Source organism: Seriola aureovittata, chromosome 16, assembly GCF_021018895.1.
Source record: "Seriola aureovittata isolate HTS-2021-v1 ecotype China chromosome 16, ASM2101889v1, whole genome shotgun sequence".
Lineage (NCBI taxonomy): Eukaryota > Metazoa > Chordata > Actinopteri > Carangiformes > Carangidae > Seriola > Seriola aureovittata.
Genome location: NC_079379.1, coordinates 765,997 through 788,240, shown reverse-complemented (window position 1 = coordinate 788,240; position 22,244 = coordinate 765,997). Strand labels below are relative to the sequence as shown.

The following is a 22,244-nucleotide window of genomic DNA, read 5'->3' as shown; positions in this document are numbered from 1 at the left end:
TTTCAGTCTAGTGTCAGCTGATTTCAGTCTAGTATCAGCTGGTTTCAGCTCTTTATCTGTTCTCTTCTCTCCTCTCTGTGCTCACATATACAGAATTTTAATACAGCTGAATTCACAATAAAGCTGTTCTCATTGACATGTTTTTTCTGTTTCTGTTGTCGTGACAAAAAAAAAATGAAATAGTGACTGAAACACGAACCATCAAGACTATTGATTTTATTATTTTAATTAAAAGACATCACGTGCTGTTATTATATATAACCTGAGAAATTATCACTCAGAAACAAAGTGTTTTCGTCAACTAAAACTAGACTAAAATGTTTGTTTTTCTTTGACTAAGATGAGACTAAAATGTGCAGTTTTAGAGTTTTCACTCTAAAAATACAAAGATTGACTAAATCTTTGAATACGCTGAAAACGCTATCTACTTGATCTCAGTGCAGACACTTTTCTGCTTGCTCTCGCCTCCGCTTGCATTTTTTCTACCGATATTCTTGTTTTTCTTCTGCGATAAACTATAAACAGTGGCTCCTGGATACTTATAAACACTGGAACAAATTTTTTGTAGATATAGTAGGCTATTTTTCTATATTTCAACATTTTTATGACCTCCTCAGTACTACGTGAGTGAGGCCTACCAGCAGCACAAGACTGTAATGCAGTGACTGGAAACGTGGCACTTAGCTAAAGCTAATTAGCAGCAAGATGCCTCCCTTCTCCACGAACGACTAACACAAACTTCTACTGAAGATTGCAGTGCTGGAAACCAAAATTCACAGGTTAGAAGTGAATGGACTATGTGGGAATGACGCCACATTACCATGGAGTCAAAACAGTGGAGAAGAGCATGCTACAGCTAATTAGCACCACCAACACTAACAAGAAACAGGAGGGCTGTGAACCGGATAATAAATCTATGACTGGTAGTCCCCCCTGGAACTCTCTTGGAGCAAAGCCTAAGAGTAAATAATTTCCCCGGGAAAATGGGAGGACGAGTAACAGGCTGAGCCCAGCGCTCTGAGATTTGTCACACAACTGGCTGGCCTGCATTATCATTCAGGCAGAGCGCCTCTTCAACCCCTGTTCTTAGTAGGACACAGCCATTGACAGCTACGAAAGGGAGAACTAACAACAAACTTCCCCCAACAACTGAGAGTGCAACTGGAGAACCGATTGTTTCCACTGCTGCAGGACCCTAGATCTCCGTCTGATGACCCTTCACATAGCAGGGTACGGACTGAGAGTAAATCAGAAAGTAAAAGGCTAAAGGGAAAGCTAATGCCTGGGCTTCAAACTCTGATTTTGGGTGACTGTGTTATAAAAGATTTAAGAAGCATGTGCAGTAAAAACACCAAAATACTCTGCTTTCCTAAGGACATGGTCTCTGACATGTCTGAAAGAATCCTGCATATCATGGATGCACATCGAAACGTGAAAAACCTCATACTGCACATAGGGACCAATGATGTCTGAATTGCTGAAACTAGACTTTATTGATCTGTTGAACACAGTCAGCTCTCTGAATGCTGAGGTGTTTATCAATGGCCCTCTACCACCAGTCAGAAAAGGAGTTGAAAGATTCAGCAGATTGTTGCCAGTGAACACATGGCTCTCAGCTGCATGTATTGTCCATACACTGCACTTTATTGACAATTTCAACTTTTTCTGGGACCGCAGACATCTTTTTAAGGCAGGAGTAAAATTGTTCATTTTCTAACTTATTTTACTTCCTGTGTCACCCATCAGTTCCCTCTGCCAGGGACAAGAGACGAGGAGTCAAAACAAGAAGAAGACATAACAAATCGCGGCAGAAACCTAGAAAGAGCCACCTCGGCCCCCGCCTGAAGAGAGCTTTAAACATGACTCAGTGTCATCAGTGTCGAGAGGAGGAGTCTCCACCCCCCTCACCAACTTCCACCTTTGAGGATTCACCCCTTTCACCCCCCCATTCACCTTATCCAGGTCACTTTCCTCTCCAATCACCCTTTCCACCTCCTCCCCCTTCTTGGAGTTCATTGACCAGATGAAAGAGCCGGTCACTGCAGGGACCAAACTTACACCCTGCCCTACTCACATTTTCTCTTCCCTAAACCTCCCTTGTCGTCCACCTCCACCAATGGCTTTAAGTCCTCGGCCAGTTTCGACACATTCGTCACAGTTACAAATGAAACAGGAAGCACTCAAACAGTTCTGCAAATTTATCAAACTTAGCATCCATTCCTCGTCAGCCACAGCTTGTCCCAAAAAATTGCTTAGATAATATTTTAACACATTAAATTTAGCTTTATTAAATGTCAGGTCATTGTCAGGAAAAACATTTTTAGTCAGTGATATTACCATCAAGCACAACCTTGATTTTATGTTTTCAACTGAAACTTGGTTAGACCAAGATAACAGTGCAGCTGTTCTTTTCGAGTCAACCCTTCCAAACTTAATTTTTAGGAGTGAAGCTAGAGTGCATAAGAAAGTAGGTGGAGTTGCCATTTTGTTTAATGATTCCCTCCAATGCAAACTAATGTCTTATGGAAACTTTGATTCTTTTGAACATGTGGCTCTTAAGTTGAATTCCTCTTCACAAGCTATATTTCTTAATATCTACAGGTTACCTAAATACTGTGCTACCGTTTTTTGATGACTTTGCTGAACTGCTGTCTATAATCTGTATCAACTCCGACTGTGTAGTTATTGTTGGTGATTTTAACATCCATGTTGACAACCCCCTGGACAGAGGGACTAAAGAACTGTATTATGTTCTTGATAACTATGGACTGTATCAGCATGTGACAGAGCACACACACAACAAGGGGCACACACTGGATTTAATCATCTCTGAGGGTCTGAACATTTCTAAGGTTGTGGTGACTGATGTTGCTCTCTCTGATCATTCCTGTGTTTTCTTTGAGAGTACTATCTCTGTGCGAACAAATGTTCAAACAGAAGTAATCACAAAACGGTATATCACTGAAAACACCAGTGAAATATTTATTCAGGCTCTCTTCCACACCTTCCTCTCATGGGTCTCAGTCAATGAGCTTGTAGATAATTTCAGTTCTACCATTACAAATGTTATTGATGCCATTGCACCCACTAAGGTGAAGGTTGTCTCTGGTAAGAAAAGATCTCCATGGAGAAATGCCACACTGGTCAGAATGGAAAAAAGAGAGTGTCGAAACTGCCATCATTAAGCCACTCTTAAACAAGAACAATCTAGACACTTCACTAATGAACAACTATAGGCCTATATCAAACCTTCCGTTTTTAAGTAAAATCATAGAAAAAGCTGTTTTTCAATAGCTGAACAACTTTGTGGCACTAAACAACCATTTTGATGTCTTCCAGTCAGGATTTCAACCACACCACAGCACTGAGAATGCTCTTGTTAAGGTCTTCGGTGACATAATTAAACACTGACAGTGGCAGAATTACAGTATTAGTACTACTGGATATCAGTGCTGCCCACTGGAAAACTGGGTGGGACTTTCTGGCACAGTACTGAACTGGTTTGAATCCTACTTAAAGGACAGGGACTACTTTGTGTCTATAGGTAATTAAACATCTGAGTGGACAAATATGACATGTGGAGTTCCCCAAGGCTCCATTCTGGGGCCTCTTCTGTTCAACATCTACATGCTCCCACTAACTCAGATTATGGAAAACAACAAAAATACACAGTTATGAAAATGACACACAAATTTACATAACCATATCACCAGGGGACTATGGTCCAATACAAGCACTGAGTAAGTACATCTAACAAATCAATTATTGGATGTGACAGAATTCTCTTCAATTCAACAAAGACAAAACTGAAATAATTGTTTTTGGAGCCAAGGAAGAACGATTAAAAGTCAGTAGTCAGCTTCAATCAATAATGTTAAAAACTACAAACCAAGCCAGAAATCTTGGTGTAGTCATGGACTCAGACCTGAATTTGAACAGCCACATTAAGACAATTACAAAGTCAGCCTACTATCACCTTAAGAATATATCAAGAATTAAAGGACTTTAATCAGCAATCTCAGCAAGATTTGGAAAAACTGGTCCATGCATTTATCAGACAGCTGCAGCTGTTCCAGAACACTGCTGCTTGAGTCTTCACTAAGACCAAGAAAGTGGATCATATAACTACAGTTATCACATCTTTACACTGGCTTCCTGTCCGTCAAAGAATTGATTTTAAAATACTGCTGTTGGTTTATAAAGCACTAAATGGTTTAGGGAAATATTACATTTCTGATCTGATGCTACGTTATGAACCCTCTAGACCTCTCAGGTCATCTGGGACAGGTCTGCTTTGTGTCCCCAGAGTAAAAACTAAACATAGGGAAGCAGCGTTCAGTTTTTATGCTCCACATATCTGGAACAAACTCCCAGAAAACTGCAGGCCTGTTGCAACTCTCAGGTCTTTTATTTCACAGCTGAAGACTTTTCCACTGCCTTTTATTAAACCAAATTTGATAGTAAATATTTTACACTGCGCTGTAACTTTCATTCTCCTGTTATATCTGACTTATTCCTTTTTAGCTTCTTTTTCTTTGCAAATTCAACACCTTTTAATTGTATTTAAATGTCTTTTTACTTGTGCTGCTTTTATATTCTGTCTTGATGCCTTTTATGCTCTATGTAAAGCACTTTGAATTGCCTTGTTGAAATGTGCTATACAAATAAACTTGCCTTGCTTTGCCTAAATGTGACTATAACTAAAATGGACTTTTTATCTCAGGACTAAGACTAAGGTTAAAACTAATAATAGCTGACAAAACTAACACGACTGCAGAGGGACAGCCTGACCACTCTTCCACAGAAAGAAGCTACTGTTTGTCCAAAAAGTTGCTAGGTGCATTTTTGAAAAAGTCTGAAGAGGTCTGAAAAGTCAATAAACCTAGTGGCAAAGGCCCTGCTGTTAATGTAACAAACATTTCACATCAATTAATTTTGAAAGAGGAAGACATCCACTCATTGACATTAGAACCTAGTGGAACCTACTACCTGCTAGGGCTGGGCGATAAAACGATAAAGATAATTATTGCGAGATAATTTTTCCTCAATAAAAATATACGACATGGTCGATACAACGTCAATAGAACTCATTCATCCATGTTTTGACAGACAACACGAACCGCCAATGATAATGAGAATAGTGCCAACGTTTGGGCTACTACAGCCATGCCCACCAGTACATCAGGAGTGGAGAGAGATAAAAGAGAAAATGACGGCAGAAAATGTTAACAAAAACTCAAGCAACAGCGTTACCAAACAAGACACCCCAACAGACAGTCCAAGGCTCAAAAGACGAGGACATCATTGAAAAGAATGGTCAGAGGAATTGAGTAGTGTGGAGATACTTTGGCTAATTAAAGTTCGATAAGAAGCAGAGCAGTGTGCACTGCAAATTGTGTCGAAAGTAAGTTCCCACAAAGACAGTTAATCCCACTAATCTTTTTTACCATCTGAGGCAATGCCATCCTCTTGAGCACGCACAATGCAAGACTTTACAGTCCCAGACCAAGCTTTTTATGGTCAGAGTTAAGATTTTGGTTTATAATATATACCTATTTTCTTTATTTGAGATAGTATAATGGTTGATAGTATATTTGTCATGTTCAACTTCTGACAGAAAAAATATATATTTAAACCAAAATTAATCCCTATGATATCTTCACATCTCACTTAGGACTAAAAAGGAACCTTTAAGCTTGACAGAAATAGTGATTGTATATTGACAGACTGATATGAAACACATTATCGTGACAAGATTTTTTTCTATATCGCCCAGCCCTACTACTCACCATAACCATTCTCACTGACATACAATACATTCTGTGATATGCACTTCTGATTATGGTATGCCACTGCTGTGTTCCACTAACACATGTCACTTTCCATGTGCATACACCAATGGAGAGTGTCACTCTTGCTTTAGTCGCACATGTCCACACCACTTAGTGGTATGCCCCTGCTTTTCTACTGACATATGGCACATAAATACAGCATGTTACTCATGTTCTACTGACACATATGTACCACCCCTTGTGGCATAAACCCATTCTTAGTAGCATACAAGCTGGTATAGTGTGTTACTCCTTAAATGTGAAGAAAAATAACTTGGATGTTTTGACATAATGCCCACTGGTACATTGGCAACAACAACAGTCAAATTTTCCAGGAGACTAAGCCTGCTTTACAACTATACAGGGATAATGTATGGCTTGCATACATGTAGCTATAGATACAGCTACGCCCACTAGCTTAGCCACCACAAAAATATAGTGTCCCTCACAGTAGCAACAACTGGAGCTCCGCAAGTAAGGTACAAGTTTTACACATCATTTGCTGGTTAGAAGTAGCAACTGTCATTGGAGCACAAATGGCACTTTCTTGTTTCAGTGCAATATGCAAGGTGAAAAGCGACAAAATAGCGACAAAACACAAACAACTGGTATATGACTTTGAAACAAGAGCGACATACCATCTGTATGATGCTGGAGAAGTATAAGTGGCCCACAGGAGTGAAATACCATACTAACCAACAAACATGTATGTCAGTGTGAAGTAGTAGGTGCCAGTGGAACATGAGTAACATACTGTATTGTTTATGTGTTAGATGCCAGTAGAGGAGCAGTGGCATATTTACAGGCACCACGGAAACTCCACATATTACACAGAAAAAGCATGGAATTGCATCAGCCATATTTTGATCTCTGCATCTCATTCTCTTAGTATTTAAGTTCAACATTACTGTGAACTAAGTTACTTTGTAGTCAAAAATCTTGCTGTAACCTAAATGGTACACAGCATCTTCAGTAGCAGGAAAATTGGTGAAACTTGTGTGTGGATTATAAAATAGACTGTCACTTGAACGATTTTCTTTTATAACCAAACACTAGCAGTCCCAACTCTGGTAACTACTGCTCTGCCGAGTAAGACTCTGGACCTTTACACAGACCACTATGACCCAGTTAAACGCCAGCAACAAAAAGGTAAACCACATGTTTAATCGGATGTAGCCCAACAGCTTCTCCTATGCTGAAACTGGGACAATAATGAGATACTTGGATACCCCTCACGCTGCGTTTAACATTAGCAAACTGTTAGCAAACAAAGAGCACCGCTGCGCTTCTGCAGCTATCAAAACGCTGCTAATGTTACAATGCTGGTAGGAAAGTATTGCCCTTTTCACCAATAGTTAACCACACATACTCTTTTAACCTAACAAGCTTGAGTGTACATATCAATTCCGTCACCGTCAAACAACATCACATTTGCTGCAGTCGCGTTACCACCTCACATTCTTATCTAGCAAGCAAACTAGCTAATTGTGGCTAGTATTAGCTGTTGTCCTTCCCTTCAAATTACAGCATTGTTAAGTCTGCGTCACACAAATATAAGTCTTTGAATTGCATTAAAAGGTAAGATTCCTGTTAGAGTGTCAATAACAGCCCAAACGTGCCAAGCTGCACGTACAACAAATAAGTATTAGCATTATTAGCAAAAACAAATGCTAGTCACAAAGCATAGCAGGGCTAGCTTATACGGCTAGCTGCTAGTTAGCAGCAGTTCGAGATAGGAAATTATGGAGTTTAATCGGTGCACCGACAAATCTAACGTAACAACATCGTGCTGAATATTAGAGGAACATTGCAGTGGTGAAAGCAGCACTCACTCTGTGGTTTGGTTTTACAACAAGGAACGAAGCAGGTCTCCTAATAGCAGCATGTTATGTGGACAATGGAAAACACACCAGTGACGTCCAGGCGACAGGATGTTGTTGCCATGGGGACAGTTAAGGCTGAAGCGACAGGATAGCTACATTAAATATATAAATAAATGGAAAAAGGAGTAGTAAATATATACAAATAAAGATGTTTTGCATGGTTTTATATTTATGTTTAGGTACTTCTTTTATAAATGTAAAACTGCATTGGTGTATACATATTCCTCTGTATTTGTGTACAGCATCAGAATTTAGAAAGACTGTGAACTGAGAGCTTACCTCTAAACAGTGTCACCACCTGCTTCTAACACCAATTACACCTCACATCATTGCTGACAATGAAAAAAAGATTAGACAAAAACTTTTTTTAGCTCACCAAAGAGCTCATAAATTGTAAGAACATCTCTTAACTGTACTTGAGTGTGGTATTGGTGTTCCACACATTGAAAACCAACAATTGACAAATTAAAGGCAAAAAGTAACATTAAGTTTCTCAGTAAGGTGATTGGTGTTAATCCACCACAAGCCTCCAGAGCAGCTCCACTGCTCATTGTCAGAGATTCCCAAGTGTGTGAAATTTTATTGGAGCGCTGACTGACACATCATCCCAAAGTATCCTAAAACTGATGAGAAAGAAATTATAACTGAGATACTCCAATAACCACAGATGAGAGTGTGATTCTTTTCTTCTACTGATGATGAAACCCTAACCGACCAGTCTGTCTTCCTTTGGTACTTGTCTTTTTCTCACCATTTTGAGAGAAATATACAGAACTATTTCCTACATTATTGTTCTTGTTATGCATCAGTGGGTGTAGTAACACAGTTAGTTTCAAACACTGTCTTTGTACAGACAGTTTGTCAGTATTCAACCTGTAGGAAGTTTGAAGTCATTTCAAGGCTTCATTTACTTCCATTGGCACAGGAAAGCTCAAAGATCACCAATTTCTTCATCTCTAAAAAAAAAAATCTATTTATGGTGACCTATTTTTTTTTTCTTAGGCATTACTGCTCACTTTGTTTGATGTAAGGATATTTACTTGACTTAAACTGCTTAAATTTCATTAAAAACTGGAAAAAGCATTTCACTACAGGCATTTGGCCTGTAGTGAAGTATATGAACACAGTGTCTTACAACATATCAAATAAAGCTTTATGTTTTTGACAATAATAAATATTCAGATATATTCAATGCCCACTTTGCTGGGCACACTTGTGCAATGTAATGCAACCCAGTACATTGTACAATTATAGTCAGAAGTGTTTCCAATATTCTGCCCCCATTATGTATGTAAATGGGAAGGACAAAAAAAACCTCAATATAATGTAGTCCAGCACACCACCTTCAGTGATTACCTCAGTTACAAAAATCAAATTGAATGTACACATTTCCAACAATGTAACCAAAAACTGAACATTACAAGCTAAAAGGGAGAAATTATGGCTGAGCTATTGTATTCATTTGAAATATAGTGTGCAGGTGTAACTAATAATAATAATAATAATAATAATGACCACTGAGTATAATGATATTGTATAAATAAAAGAAATGGGAACATTTCAACATGGATGGAGTTGCAAATTTGTGCTTCATTTTTAAAATGATCTTTGTTTCTGTTGTCCTTCTTTGACTTTGTCAATTTAGCAAGTAAGAAATGATTAAAATAAATGAGCCTAGATTGGTCCTGATACATGGTAAGGGGAAGACTGATTGGGCAGGCAAGCAAAAAATATGATTACACCTGTCGTTGCTTGATGAAAAATGGCCCTGTATTGTGCTGCAGAGAGGTAGTTTTTTTAATCAGCTTGCTTCAAAACACTTTGGGGATATCATGGTAACCATCAATGTCATCATCACTATCAGCATTTCAATTGTTTTCTCTCCTGCCGTGGCTTGGATCAACACAGAGCCTGTGATACAGCCAGATAGTGTTTGTAGGGATATGACAAGTAATGGGTCTGAAATTGGAATTAATGTGATAATGTTAGTTAGTCCAGGTGTAGATTTAACAGAATTACATTCACTGGATAGCATCTTTTTGCCAAGCAGATCAAAGTTTATACAATTTGCAAGTAGTGCAAATAAGTATAGAGAAGTAAAGTAAAAGCTACTTTCTAAACATTAGGTGAGATGAGACACTGAAATCCACACAATGTGTTTTTGGCAATGACTAGGCCTCCTGAGGATGCAATTTGTGAACAAGGATCATGCTGGGTGAGCATGTGGAGCAATTTTTTCACTCCAACCATTTTATCAGGCTCAGTCATACAGTATAAAAACTCAAATAAAAGTCTGTCTAGTGTATGTTTTTCTTTTTTCCTTCCCCTGGAAATCACTGAAGCACAACCCAGGAGTAACAAACAGTCTCCTAAACAACATCGAGTGAACATTCAGTCCAGAGATCTCACAAATAATACCAAATGTTCATGAATAGAGGTACCATCAATACAGTTGGTACATTGAATGTTTAGGTCAAATTCACACAAATGGAGCAATGCAGAACACACCTTTACAATGTTTTAAAAAGTAAAACCTGAAATATCACATTGACATAAGTTTTCAGACACTTTACTATGACTCTGTAAATGTAGCTAAGGTTCCTCCATTTCTCTGGATCATCTCTGAGATGTTTCTACATGTTGATTGGAGTCCACCTATGGCTCACAGCTAAGATAAAACAGGAGTGGCTTAGGGATAACTCTGTAAATATCTTTGAGTGGCCCAGCCGGAGTCCTGACTTGAACCCCATCAAACTTCTCTGGAGACCCTGACAGAGCTGGAGAAGCTCAGCAGAGAAGAACAGAGGAAATCCCCGAATCCAGATGTGCAAAGTCTGAATATTTATGTCAATGCGATATTTCACCTTTTCCTTTTAAATAAATTTGCAAAAAAAAAAGAAAGAAAAAAATCTTAATTCTGTTTTAAATAAATTTGCCAATAAATACCATGTTTGTGGAGTGGTCCAGGAGTTCAAGTTGTATCTGTACACACAGTAATGAAAAAAAGTGATAATGTTTTCATCAGGAATACAGGGATATGAATTTCTCTATATTCAATTAAAATATATATCCTGGATTATATATGGATTATATAGAAAAGTGCTTGAATCATTTAAAGGGGATGAATGAGGTGCACAAACATATTGTACACATGATCAAAATTCAGCTCAAACATTAGTCCAAGGAGGAGAATGAAATGCGTCAGATGATAAAAGTCGACGGTGTTGGCTTTAGTGAAGTGTGATTTACAGTGACCAGTGATGGCTGAGGACCAGTAGAGAAGGCTGTGCAGGCTCGCTGCAGAGAGCTGAGATCTTGAAAAAGTGCCCTACAACAGATATCAGTCAGCGTGATGAACCAAAGGACAGAAGCAATTACATTGAGAGCAAGAATAACACAGGGTTTAGGAAATAAAAACATTACTATAAGGACACACCATGACAAGACAGGTTTAAAACCTTATTTGAAGAGGAGTAATTGCATTAGGTGTTATTTATGAATGCTGTGATAAAATGTACCAAAATGTCTGTGTTGATCTACAACCTCCCCTCACCTCAAGATTTTGCATTTAAATTGGAATATTTATCCATTCATATGGTGTAAATCATGCGGGTCCATGTTCTGCATTTATCTTTCATGAGACTGCCTTTACATTTCTCTGTAGACAGTGAATTGTACTATTACCCCACTGGCAGTGCCTGATGATGTCTTAATGCAATAAAATGTTCACTGGTAACCAATTACTTGTGAGGCATGCAGAACAAATTATATTTAAAGAACTGTCATTTACAGCTCTCACTAATATAAATCTGAAAATGCAATTTGATCAACATATAATGAAATAGGAACTCCCAGGGGTCCATCAGGGGTTCCAGGACTCCTTGTGGAGGAGGGATCCAATGGATTGACAATTAAAAATATTTCAGTTACTTGTAGTTTCACTAGGCCTCATGCAAGAACATTTTTGAATTAACACCAAAACTCCTTTTACTTTTTTTATGTGCATCTTGCCCATAAAAGGTTTCAACCTGATTAATAACAATTTTTCATCCAAATTTTGCATGGAGAATTTTGTGAGTCATTGCTTCAATAAACAAAAACAGCTATCCTGTATGGCTTTTTTTATTTCATGAGAGCCAGCACAAAGAAGTTTCATAATTATATTATATATATGATGCTCACTGTGGCCATAGATAATAAGAATTCCATGATTGTATACAATATGAGTCTTGTTGGTTTTGAGATTCATTGAAAACACCCTGGACCTTTGGAATTTGGACTCTGTCCTCAATATTGTTCAAGTCGGACTTTTCTGATGATTATTTTTGCAGACTAAAACCAAATTGATAATTACGGGTGTATCAGAAGAAGGCTTACAAACTTTGTTACATGTTCAGGAAACACTTCTTCTAGAATGTACGATTCATGGAGTTACACCTTCGCTGTGAATCTGTGTCATATGTTCTGACTGCTGAATTGTTGTGTGTGAGAACAGTTTATTGGTTTATTGAATGCACTAAATAATATATTCACCTGACTACTGACATAGAAATGCTACACACACACACACACACACACACACACACACACACACACACACACACACACACACACACACACAGCATAAGTATAAGCAAGGTTAATAGATGTCATGGAAACTCTATTCATTAGTCCTGGCACCTTGACACTGTGTTACTGGGCTGTGAATAGACTCCTCTCACTGTAGCAGGAGATCCAATCGTTTCCAGATAAGCTTTCAGCTCTGCCACTTTGTATATGATGATGTTTCAGTCATGTTCAGAGGGAGAGAGAGAGAGAGCTTCTACTGGAGATATTCTCACAAAAATGCAGATGGCATGTGTCTGACAACTTCCAATTTCCTTTAAAAGGTGCAACTATTTATAAAACTTCCAGGCACTCTCTCCTTGGTGCCTTAGACACAGTCTCCATTTCTCTGATGGATTGGCTGTCATATTTCGACAGTGCAGTGCTTCTTTCACTTTATGGACGTCTCTGTGCTCCTGACTGTGCACTGCAAGCTGTAGTTTTTCTCCCGTATCATTACATTGCTGTTTCTGGCCTCCTCCTATAAACAAACAGGAGGCACAACTGCATAATCATGACTTTGGGACGATTTAACTTTAACTTTGGTGATGATGCTCATAAACTATGTAAGGTAATCATCATCACTTGTTGCTTCATCAGAAATGTTAATTAATTGCATGATCGTGATGTTACAGTGATATGCGTGAGTTATATATTAGTTTGCAAGTAAGTATGTAAAATGTATGTGTTAGTTCTAAACAGTAAATGAGATCACGATAACATTAAGAAAGGTGGAGCAGATGTCTTAACGTTGGCAGCATAATGTAGGTTTAGTGTAAAGATTATAATTAGGATTATGACTGAATTAGGGAAAGGGCTAAAGGGATTAAAGTGATTCCATCTTGCCAGCTGCCCCAGTACTGTACAAAACACAAATACAGCACCTTATCCCACTCTTGAAAGCTTTGTTCTATCAAAATGTATTTTTCAATGTCACACTCGCAATGTCCTGACCATATAAACCATAGACCTTTTCCACTGCAGTATCATAAAAACATATACAGAGTTCTTTGGTTTTCCGCACTAATTTGTCAATTAGTAAAATGTGATCTGAATCTATATCCATCCAATAACATGCACAGAGAGTGAGGCTGGGGCTATAAAAATATAGAGCAGGTGACATGACTTTCTTCATCTCTCTCCTCCGCTCTCATGGATGTATAGGCTATAAAGAGCTGCAATGTTGTGGGCATGTTTATTTGTGCTTTAGAATGTAAATGCAGTGGAACAAACAAAATATATCTTATTTCTTTGATTTAATGCTTTGTTCTCACTAACGTCAAGTCGAGTCAATTTTTATTTGTGTAGTGCCAGTTCACAACATACATTATCTATAGCATTTCTAGACCTTCTCTTTATAATAATTTTTACTGAGACCCAACAATTCCCACCAAGAGCAAGCACTAGGCAACAGTGGCAAGGAAAGACTTCCTTTTAAGAGGATAGGAGCTAAGAGGAGCTACCTTTGGGACAGTCTCTGTGGTGGCCTTTTGCAGGGGAAACCCAACGGGTGAAATAATCCATAAAAACCAACAGGTACACATTTCCATTGGAGCTCCTCAGCAAGGGGCCTATCAGGTCCACCCCAGCTTCTCACAAGGGTGGTGTACCACGGTCTGCTGCAGCTTCCAGGCTGCCAGGTGGTTGTCAGGTTTAAAACACTGACACACTTGGCAGGTCTGCACAGTGGTTTTAACATCCAGTTCATTCCAGGCTGATATGCCAGAGCTTGTAACCTCTTATAGGTTTTGTATCTGCCAAGGTGCCCAGCCCAGGGGTCCTCATGGATCAACTGCAGCAGGTGTGGACGGAGACTCGTCGGTATGAGGATCTGATGTCACATCGTGGTTAGGTTGTCTTGTCCTGGGTTTGTTTTGTCCTGTCATTTCTTGTTTTATTTTGAAAAGTAATTCTCCTCTCGTTTCAGGTCACTTGCCCTTCCTCATGTGTCTCAGTCTGATTGCCCTAAGTGTTTCCACCTGTCCCCTATTTCCTTCCATGTGTTTAAATAGTCTGTATTCCCTTTGTCTTGTGCCAGAGTGTCTTCGTCTTCGACCTGCACCCAAGCCTTTGTCCATGTCCACAGTAGTAATCGCCAAAGTAAGCCGTATGTACCTTGAGAAGAGTCTTTTTTTATTTGTAAATTTTTCCATAGCTAAAGTTCATAGCCCTTTGTTTTTCCTCGTTAAGAGTGATTTTTTGTTTGTAAATTCTTGCCATAGTTTAGGTTCATAGCCCTTTTGTTTTTCCTCTTTAAGAGTGAATTTTTGTTTGTATTTCTTGCCTATTTCCATAGATCTTAGTTGTTCCTCAGTATTAGTGATTTTTATTTCGTGTAGCCTAGTTATTAATTATTCTAGATCCTCTGCTTAGTAGCGTGAGTAGATTATTTTGGTTTATTTCTATTTAGTCAGATTTTTCCTCCGTACAGAGCGCTTTGTGTTAATTGGTTTGTTTCTTTTGATTAGAGCCTTTTTCCTCCTCCTGGAGTGTTTTTTGTTCCTAAAAATTCAGAGTTAGTGTCTAGCCTTTTTTATAGCCATTTGTTTATCACTCTGTCTGAGGTCTCCGGTGAATTCAATAATAGCCTATTGTTTCATAAATCTCTGCATCTGAGTCCTGCTTTGAGTCCCGGCCTGGCAGATAGACAGTTTTGTGAGTTAAGTGCAACATCAGTAGACTTTGTCTTCCAGGATAGTGTAGTTGGTGATGTCCGTTAACGTGACCTTTCACTCATCCATCACAGCCTGATACAACTGCTGGCCCTCTGGCTCATCCTGTTTTGCTCTCCATATCTGATAATCCAAGATCCTTTCCCGTCTCTCCTCTGACTGACAGCAGGGTGGCGCAAGCAGGTGGTAAGTGGCTGGTGACTTGTGTGCAGTTCTGTATAAGGTGCCTGAAATGGTGTTATATTTTACTTTCGGGTATTCACAATGAAATAGAATTCCTGCAGTCTGAGGGCAAACTACAAAGGGGAGGTCAAAGTATGGATGCCTCAAGATGGGTGGAGAGACCAGAGAGGTTTTCAGCATGTCGAAAGCCACCTGGCATTCAGGTGTCAATTTGAAAAGTTCGGGACAAATCGATGGTACCAACCAGACATTCCCAGGAATAGCTGGACAGCCATGAGATTTGTTGCCACAGGGAATTCTTAGACTGCCTTCGTCATGTCTCGGTCCACCTGAATCCCTTCAGCAGACACTATATGCCCAAGGAATTTGAGAGAGGTTTGGAAGAAGTTCACAGTCAGCCGAGCCTCCCTGAGCTTTTGAAAAACCCTCTGGAGGTCCCTGTAGTGTTTTTCCCAAGATGAGGAGTAAATAATGAAGTCACAAGAGCAACAAGGTAAACTAAACCTAAAAGATGTGGCCATTCAACTCTCCCAAAGTCAATTCTATTAGCCTTTGGAAAGTGGCGGGTGCATTTTTGAGGCCAAAGGTCATGACCTGCAACTGATAGTGTCCAAAAGGGCGGTTGAAAGCAGTTTTGTCCTTACTGCTCTCCATCAAACACTGCCAGTAGCCACTGTTTAGGTCAACCATGGGGGAAAAAAAACTGAGCCAGTAAGTGAATCCAAAATTTCCTGAATAGTTGGCAAGGGATAAGCATCAGTATATCTCCTTGCATGGAGCTTGATATAGTTCACGCAGAACCTGGGCTTGCCATTTTTTTTTGGAATGAGGACCACTGGAGACGCCCAAGCCGTAGATGATGGTTCAATGACGACAACTCCTTGATCACCTTGGCCTTAGCTGGGGAGACCCGGGAAGATTTGTGTTTAATGGCAACATCCTGGGTGAGGAATATCTCATGCGTCAGTACATTTGTCTGTCCCAATGCTGAGGTACACACATCTGCATTCCTCTGTAGCAACTCCCAGAACAGTTTCCTGCCACCTCCATCCAGCTGAGTCTTCACCACTGCCTCGTGCCACCGCTCTGTGTCCAGGCTGAAATGGGTCAAAGGAGCAGTACGCCGAGTCGATGGCCAAGAAAAGGGTAAGCATGCTCTCCCCAGGCCATTCAGAGGAGTCAATACTGTCCTTTCCGAAGCTATATCTTTTCTTATCTGCCCTGAACCAGTATAAGCTCTGTCCCACATCCATTTTCAGACCACTGAGAACTCATGCAGTCCAGCCCCACAATCAGTTGGCGAGGAAGAGGACTCGCAGTGAAGAAGGAGAAATCCTTCATTCCCGGCTGTTGCTGTGACACTGCATGCATCGTGGGATTGCTGCCAGTGGAGGGCCCAGATAGTTTCCACCTATGGCAGAGTGCTCTGTACATATATGCAATGTCACGTATGTTCTCCTCCTCTCCTTGCACTCGTGTTCTGATTTTCTCCTCCAGCTCATCCATATAATCTTCAGATAGGAGGGCTGACAGAAACTTATGCTCGATTTCTCTCCAGGTGAATGTTTCCAACCTCACAACGTCCCAGTAGTCACGAGCTGTACCATACAGGACATTGCGAAGGGTGGCCAGAAGTTCTTCATCTGTAAGAGGATTCAAAGCCAAATAGTCCCGAAACTGTTCCAGGTACATAAGAGGGTCAGTGCCATCTCCCTTTCTTCTGAAGCAAGGAAACTGCAGCTTAATTGGGCTCTTCCCCATTAGTGTTCCTCTCGTATCCCTCTGGACAGGTGAGGGCACTGGAGATGGAGATGGAAATGGCTCTGGACCACCTTCAAGTTGCACGATGGACTGTAGTTGCAGCCTAGCCTGAATCTCCGGTTGTATGGTAGGTAGCGAGGCAGAGGATTGCGGTGGTGGAATGGGAGTGGTTTGCATTGCAGTTGCCTGTAATGAAGGGTGTGGGGTGAAGAGGTATTGCTCCCTGAGTGCGCTCACTCCTTCAACCATACTCAGTAACTGTTCATTTAATGTACTCATTTCATCCTGCAGGTGTGTGACTGTGGCCACCATCAGCGGCATGACATCCTTGATGTCCTTAAGCCCATGTGGTGTGTCTTTGACCTGCATCTGGAGATACTCCATTTGTTGTTTCAAGCATTCCCTTAATTGTTACTGACCTTGTTCCTGCATCAGCCTCAAGTCACATTTATGGGCAGCCTGAATGTCCAACATATCCAGATCCTTAGTCTGTTGCTTAGCTTTGCACTGTTGCATTAGATCTTTCATTCCTTTTTGGCTTTTCAAAAGGTGTGCTGTATGCTTGTATCATCCAGCAGCTGTAACAGTATGCCTCAACCAAACGCTTCAATTTGCAGGGCAAATTGTAAGGTCCACCCACTGAGTCAATACTGTCACAGTCCGCAGTTAGTCTGTCTTGGCCGTTTCAGTCAAGTTTCCAACAGAGTGATACCTTCCTGGTGGCTAATCAGCCGTGCAGCACTGACCCAGGCCAGCAGATAATATCTTGGAAATGATGGCCAGGACAATCGCCGTATGAGCAGAAGGAAGATGCGTGTAATCCAGGTGACAGGGAATTCCGAGATGAGCAGAATAACACCTGCGAACTGAGCGTGATGCCTGGGATGGGCAGCGTAGGGATGAGCCATGGACAGACAAGCCACTTCCAGATTTGAGCGTCCCCCCGGAATCTGCCCCTTTTGAATGAGGGGTGTGTGTGTGACGTGGGTGCAGGGGCGGGGGTTCGGGGGTGGGAGGGGGCAGAGAAATAGGGTTATTGTTTTTGTACCTAAAGGTACATTCTTCAGAAAAGTACCCTGGAAAGTACTAAAATGGTCATTAGGGTTATAACTGTGGACCTTTGTTTAATTTTAAAGTTACAAAATCATTGCTGATAGCAAAGGGTAAATAACTTTACTTTTAACAAGATGAAGGTTCAGGCAGATGATGCTGCAAATCACTGATTACAACATCTTGATTTAAATAGAGAGTAGGGTTATCATAAAACAGGCGACAATTTCATTTCAATTCTTGGTCTCTGAAGAATTTTATCAGCTTCATTAACAACACAGCTGGATGTGCATTTTAGTGATTTCAGCTAGTTTTTGCTATAATAGTTTTAATAATGTTGTAGGGTCATGAGGCATGCTTACAAAGCCACTGTTAAAACACTTAATGAATTGAATACAGTATGTGAGTTATGAATTTTGTAAGTGCACTTTGTAGTGTACTGAACTTTACTGAAAATGAAATTTTGCTTGGTTGCACTCAGTGATTAGAGAATGTGTCATGGGTTGCCATGACGGACATTTTATTTTTGAGCTTTTGTGTTATGTTTGCACTTTTAGTTTGGTAATTTCCTGTTTTCTTTTGTATTTACTTTCCTTGTGTCTCTTGATGTTTTGACTTCCTGTCTTTGTCCCGTTTCCCTCCTTTTTGAGTCCCCTAGGTAATTTTTGTGCTTCTGCTTTCTGTTTAAGTCCCCAGTGTTACCTCATGTTTCGGCTTCCTGCTCAGTTCGTCCTGTTTTACCATGTTTGGATTTTTTCTTTTTCCTTGTGTCCCTTTCTACTATGCTCCTTGTGTTTTTAGGTTCAGTAAAGTCCTTTTCATTCCACCTACTCCCTTGTGTTTTGTCTACATTTGGGTCCAACCATATCCTTATTTGTGACGGAATGGCTCCTTAGGTAAAATGACTGCTTTTTTTTGTCATGGCCCGGTTTATTTTTTTTATTTTTTTTTTTTTTTTATTTTTATTTTTTTTTTACAGTTTTTAAAAAGATAAGATTTGGTCAGTAACTGTAAATGATTTTTTCTATGAATTCAGGGGGATGTTTTTGCCTCATAGAGGTACAAAATGACAACTTGCTCCAACTGTACCTCATAAGGTTCCAATTCTGGGGGTGCCTCAGTGGCTCACCTGGTACAACACGTACCACATTAGCTTAGTTCTAACTGCAGTGGCCATGGCTTTGAGTCAAACCGGTGTCCCTTTGCTTTATGTCATTCGCTCTCTCTCTCCCTGACTTTCCTGTCTCTCTCTTATCGCATCTATCGAAATAAAGGCAAAAATGCCAAGAAAAACAAAACAGACTTACGACAAAAAATAATTAGGTCCCAATACTGCACCTTGCCAGTGCATATATTTTTGTACCAGGATATAAAGGTACACTTTTGTCACTAGGGGTACAGAAATGTTCTTTTAGAGGTACAGACAAGAAGGTACAAAAATGTACCAATGTTCAAAGGTACAGTGCTGTACCCTGCAAGGGTAAAGCTAGATTGACAAAACCTTTTGTACCCTTTTAGTTCCATTCCTGTACCTTCATTTCTTAGTGTGTGAGGAGGTTTGTGATTGTCATGATCTCTACACCTAACTTGGAAGGTTGTACTGTGTTGTTTATGTTAATTTCATGTCAATGGATGAAGGACTCTCGAAAACCAAACTTGGGCAAGGTACTGAATAAGAAATACCAGTTTACTTTGTCAGATGTTTGGGTGAAGATCTGCTCAGGGTGGATTAGCATGTCTCAATTCTGGTTTGCTAAGGGTTTGGTGATCAATTTTAAGCCAGTTTTGATTTGTGAGCTGGAAGTGTCATTAACAGGAGTGTCATGACAGCATTTCTGTGCATGGTTATAGTGGAGGAAGCTTTAATTTCTGAGGTTACTCAGAAGAAAAAAAAAAAAAAGTTTTCTATAAAATTCAGCCAGTAGTCCATCTGGTCCAGGTCATTTATTATTTGGCATTTTATTCAAGGCTATAATGAGTTCTTCAGAGTTCTTCAGATGGGTGCATCTAAAATGTTTGCCTGCTCTCTAGGTAATGTTGGTAAGTCCAGGTTATTTAAAAAAGTATCTATTTCTGATTGCTTGGGTTCATGATCTGTGGAGTATAGGTTGCTGTAAGATTTTAGAAGACATTGTTTATATCCTGAGTATTCTGGGTAACATATTATTTGTAGTAGGTATCTATGGATGGGATGATCTCTCTTTTTTGCATTGTTGCAGATTTTTTCAGATATATACAGGCTTTTTTCACAGGATTGAAAATGTTCATATTAATTTGTTGGATCAGGAACTGTAATTTTCTGTGTATGATACTTTCAAGTTGGCTTTTGATTTTTGGTTTTAAGTTCTCTCAATTCATTTTGTATTTTTTCCCTCGAGTTATTGGTGAACAAGATAAAGGTCAATTCTGGAGGAAGATTGATGGAAGGAGGAAAAATATGTACCGTATATCCTATATATATCATATTCCAACTATCGGCAAGTCCATAGTCATGTGCTGGTGTATTATTTCAGTGGAGTACCAGTTTGTAACAGGGGGTACTTGAGCTCCAATTGTGCAACGGTATTGAGGCAAACAGTCTTCCCAAAAGCCTCAGCCATTATTCTGTTTACAATACAAGACATTATAATACACCCTACTGAAAACCCTACTTCTTCAGGACAGCCTGGACTGTGTCTGTATGTTTATATGAACATAAAAACGGTGTAACTCGCTTAGTTACCAATGTAAGTGGTCATGACTGTCAGGACAGTCGTTGTAATGCTTGGCCCTTCCAGCCATTTTGACATAAGTTGAGTTGGGCACTAGATCTCTCTCAGACAACCCAAAGCATGAATACGCATGAAAGTACTAAGATTTTTTTATTTTAATTTTTCCCATTTTTCTATCCAAATCTAAATAGAAAATTTAATAATGAAGTAGAGTAGAATTTTTACTCAGAATGGTACAATGAACAAAAAGCATCCAGTGAGCAGCAGCTTTGACTTGATGAGAGAGGTCAGAGGAGAATGGACAGACTGGTTGGAGCTGAAAGACTATACGGTCACTGAGATAACCACTCTTCACAACTGATCGGAGCAGAGAAGCTTCAGAGTGAATAACACATCCATCCTTGAGGTGGATGGACAACAACAGCAGAAGACCACCTCAGATTCCACTTCCTGCCACCGAGAACAGAAACCTGAGGCTGCAGTGGACACGGACTCACCAACACTGGACAGTTGAAGACATGGGGCCTCATCTAAAAACGTCACGTACGCCATCTTTCATGCTCATGGTCAGGTGTATCAAGCGTGAAATGAACGTGCGAATTTGCATTCCTCCCTGCCAGCTTCATGTCTGGTGTCTGCATGTTTCTAATATTTTTAGTAAGTTGGCAACAATTAGAGGTGAACGAAACTACTAACATTAGGAACTGACAAGTCTGTTAGTCCACATGTCAAAACAACTCCTCCTCAACGCCTTATTGGATACAATAACACATCCACGTATATTCAGTTAAATGAGTGGACATAAAAGCATACGGAAAAAAGGATGTAAAACATGCCCTCATAACGATGGAAGCTTTGGACTTAGTTGACAAAGCGAATAGCAGAATCAGAAGGGAACAGGTATTTAGAGACAACGCAGATTTTTTGGGCCCATGATAATGACTGGCTTATCAGCGATTTTAGATTGCCTACAGAAATCCTCTAGGAACTGTGCTGAGTTGGGTCTGGCTTAGGAGAGGGACACAGTGAGAAGTTAAGCATTGCCTGTTTCCTTACAAGTGCTGACCGCACTGGGTTTCATGGCGAAAGGGGCATTTCAGAGAGAACAGGCAGGCCAGTCGTCCTTGAGCTGCACCATGCCAGCTGTATAGGATGGGATCATTCCTATCTCATCCAGGTGTGTAAAGTTCCCAAACGATGTGGTTGAACAGGCTGATATTACAGTGCAATTTGTGCAAATGCAGCGAGAGCCGTTTTCCCTGATGTAATCGGAGTGATTGACACACACAAACACACACACTCACACACACACACACAGAGGTTATTTTTTTACTTCTGTCGATAAACTAATTTGTTGGAAAAGATTTGGATAGTCTCCTAGTCTCTTACCTGGCGCATTGCTTAATTCCACATGAAATGCTTAATCCTATTGAAAACAGTGCATGGTGGATGTAAATAGTGTGTGAAATAAACAAAACACTACTGTAAACATTTTTACTAATTTCAATCAAGAGAAATTGCATAAAGTTCAAGAAAAAAATTCTGGTG

At 39.9% G+C, this 22,244-nt stretch overlaps 1 protein-coding gene across 3 annotated transcripts in view; it reads right to left on the bottom strand.

Moving 5' to 3' along the window:
- phf14 (PHD finger protein 14) overlaps positions 1-7,754 on the bottom strand; it is a 143,526-nt gene extending 135,772 nt beyond the window's left edge. For all 3 annotated transcript variants that reach the window (XM_056398743.1, XM_056398744.1, XM_056398745.1), the window contains exon 1: positions 7,664-7,754. In XM_056398743.1, coding sequence (XP_056254718.1) covers position 7,664 — 1 coding nt within the window. In that variant the 5' untranslated portion in view covers positions 7,665-7,754. The remainder of the gene's footprint in view (positions 1-7,663) is intronic.
- Positions 7,755-22,244: the final 14,490 nt, after the last annotated feature.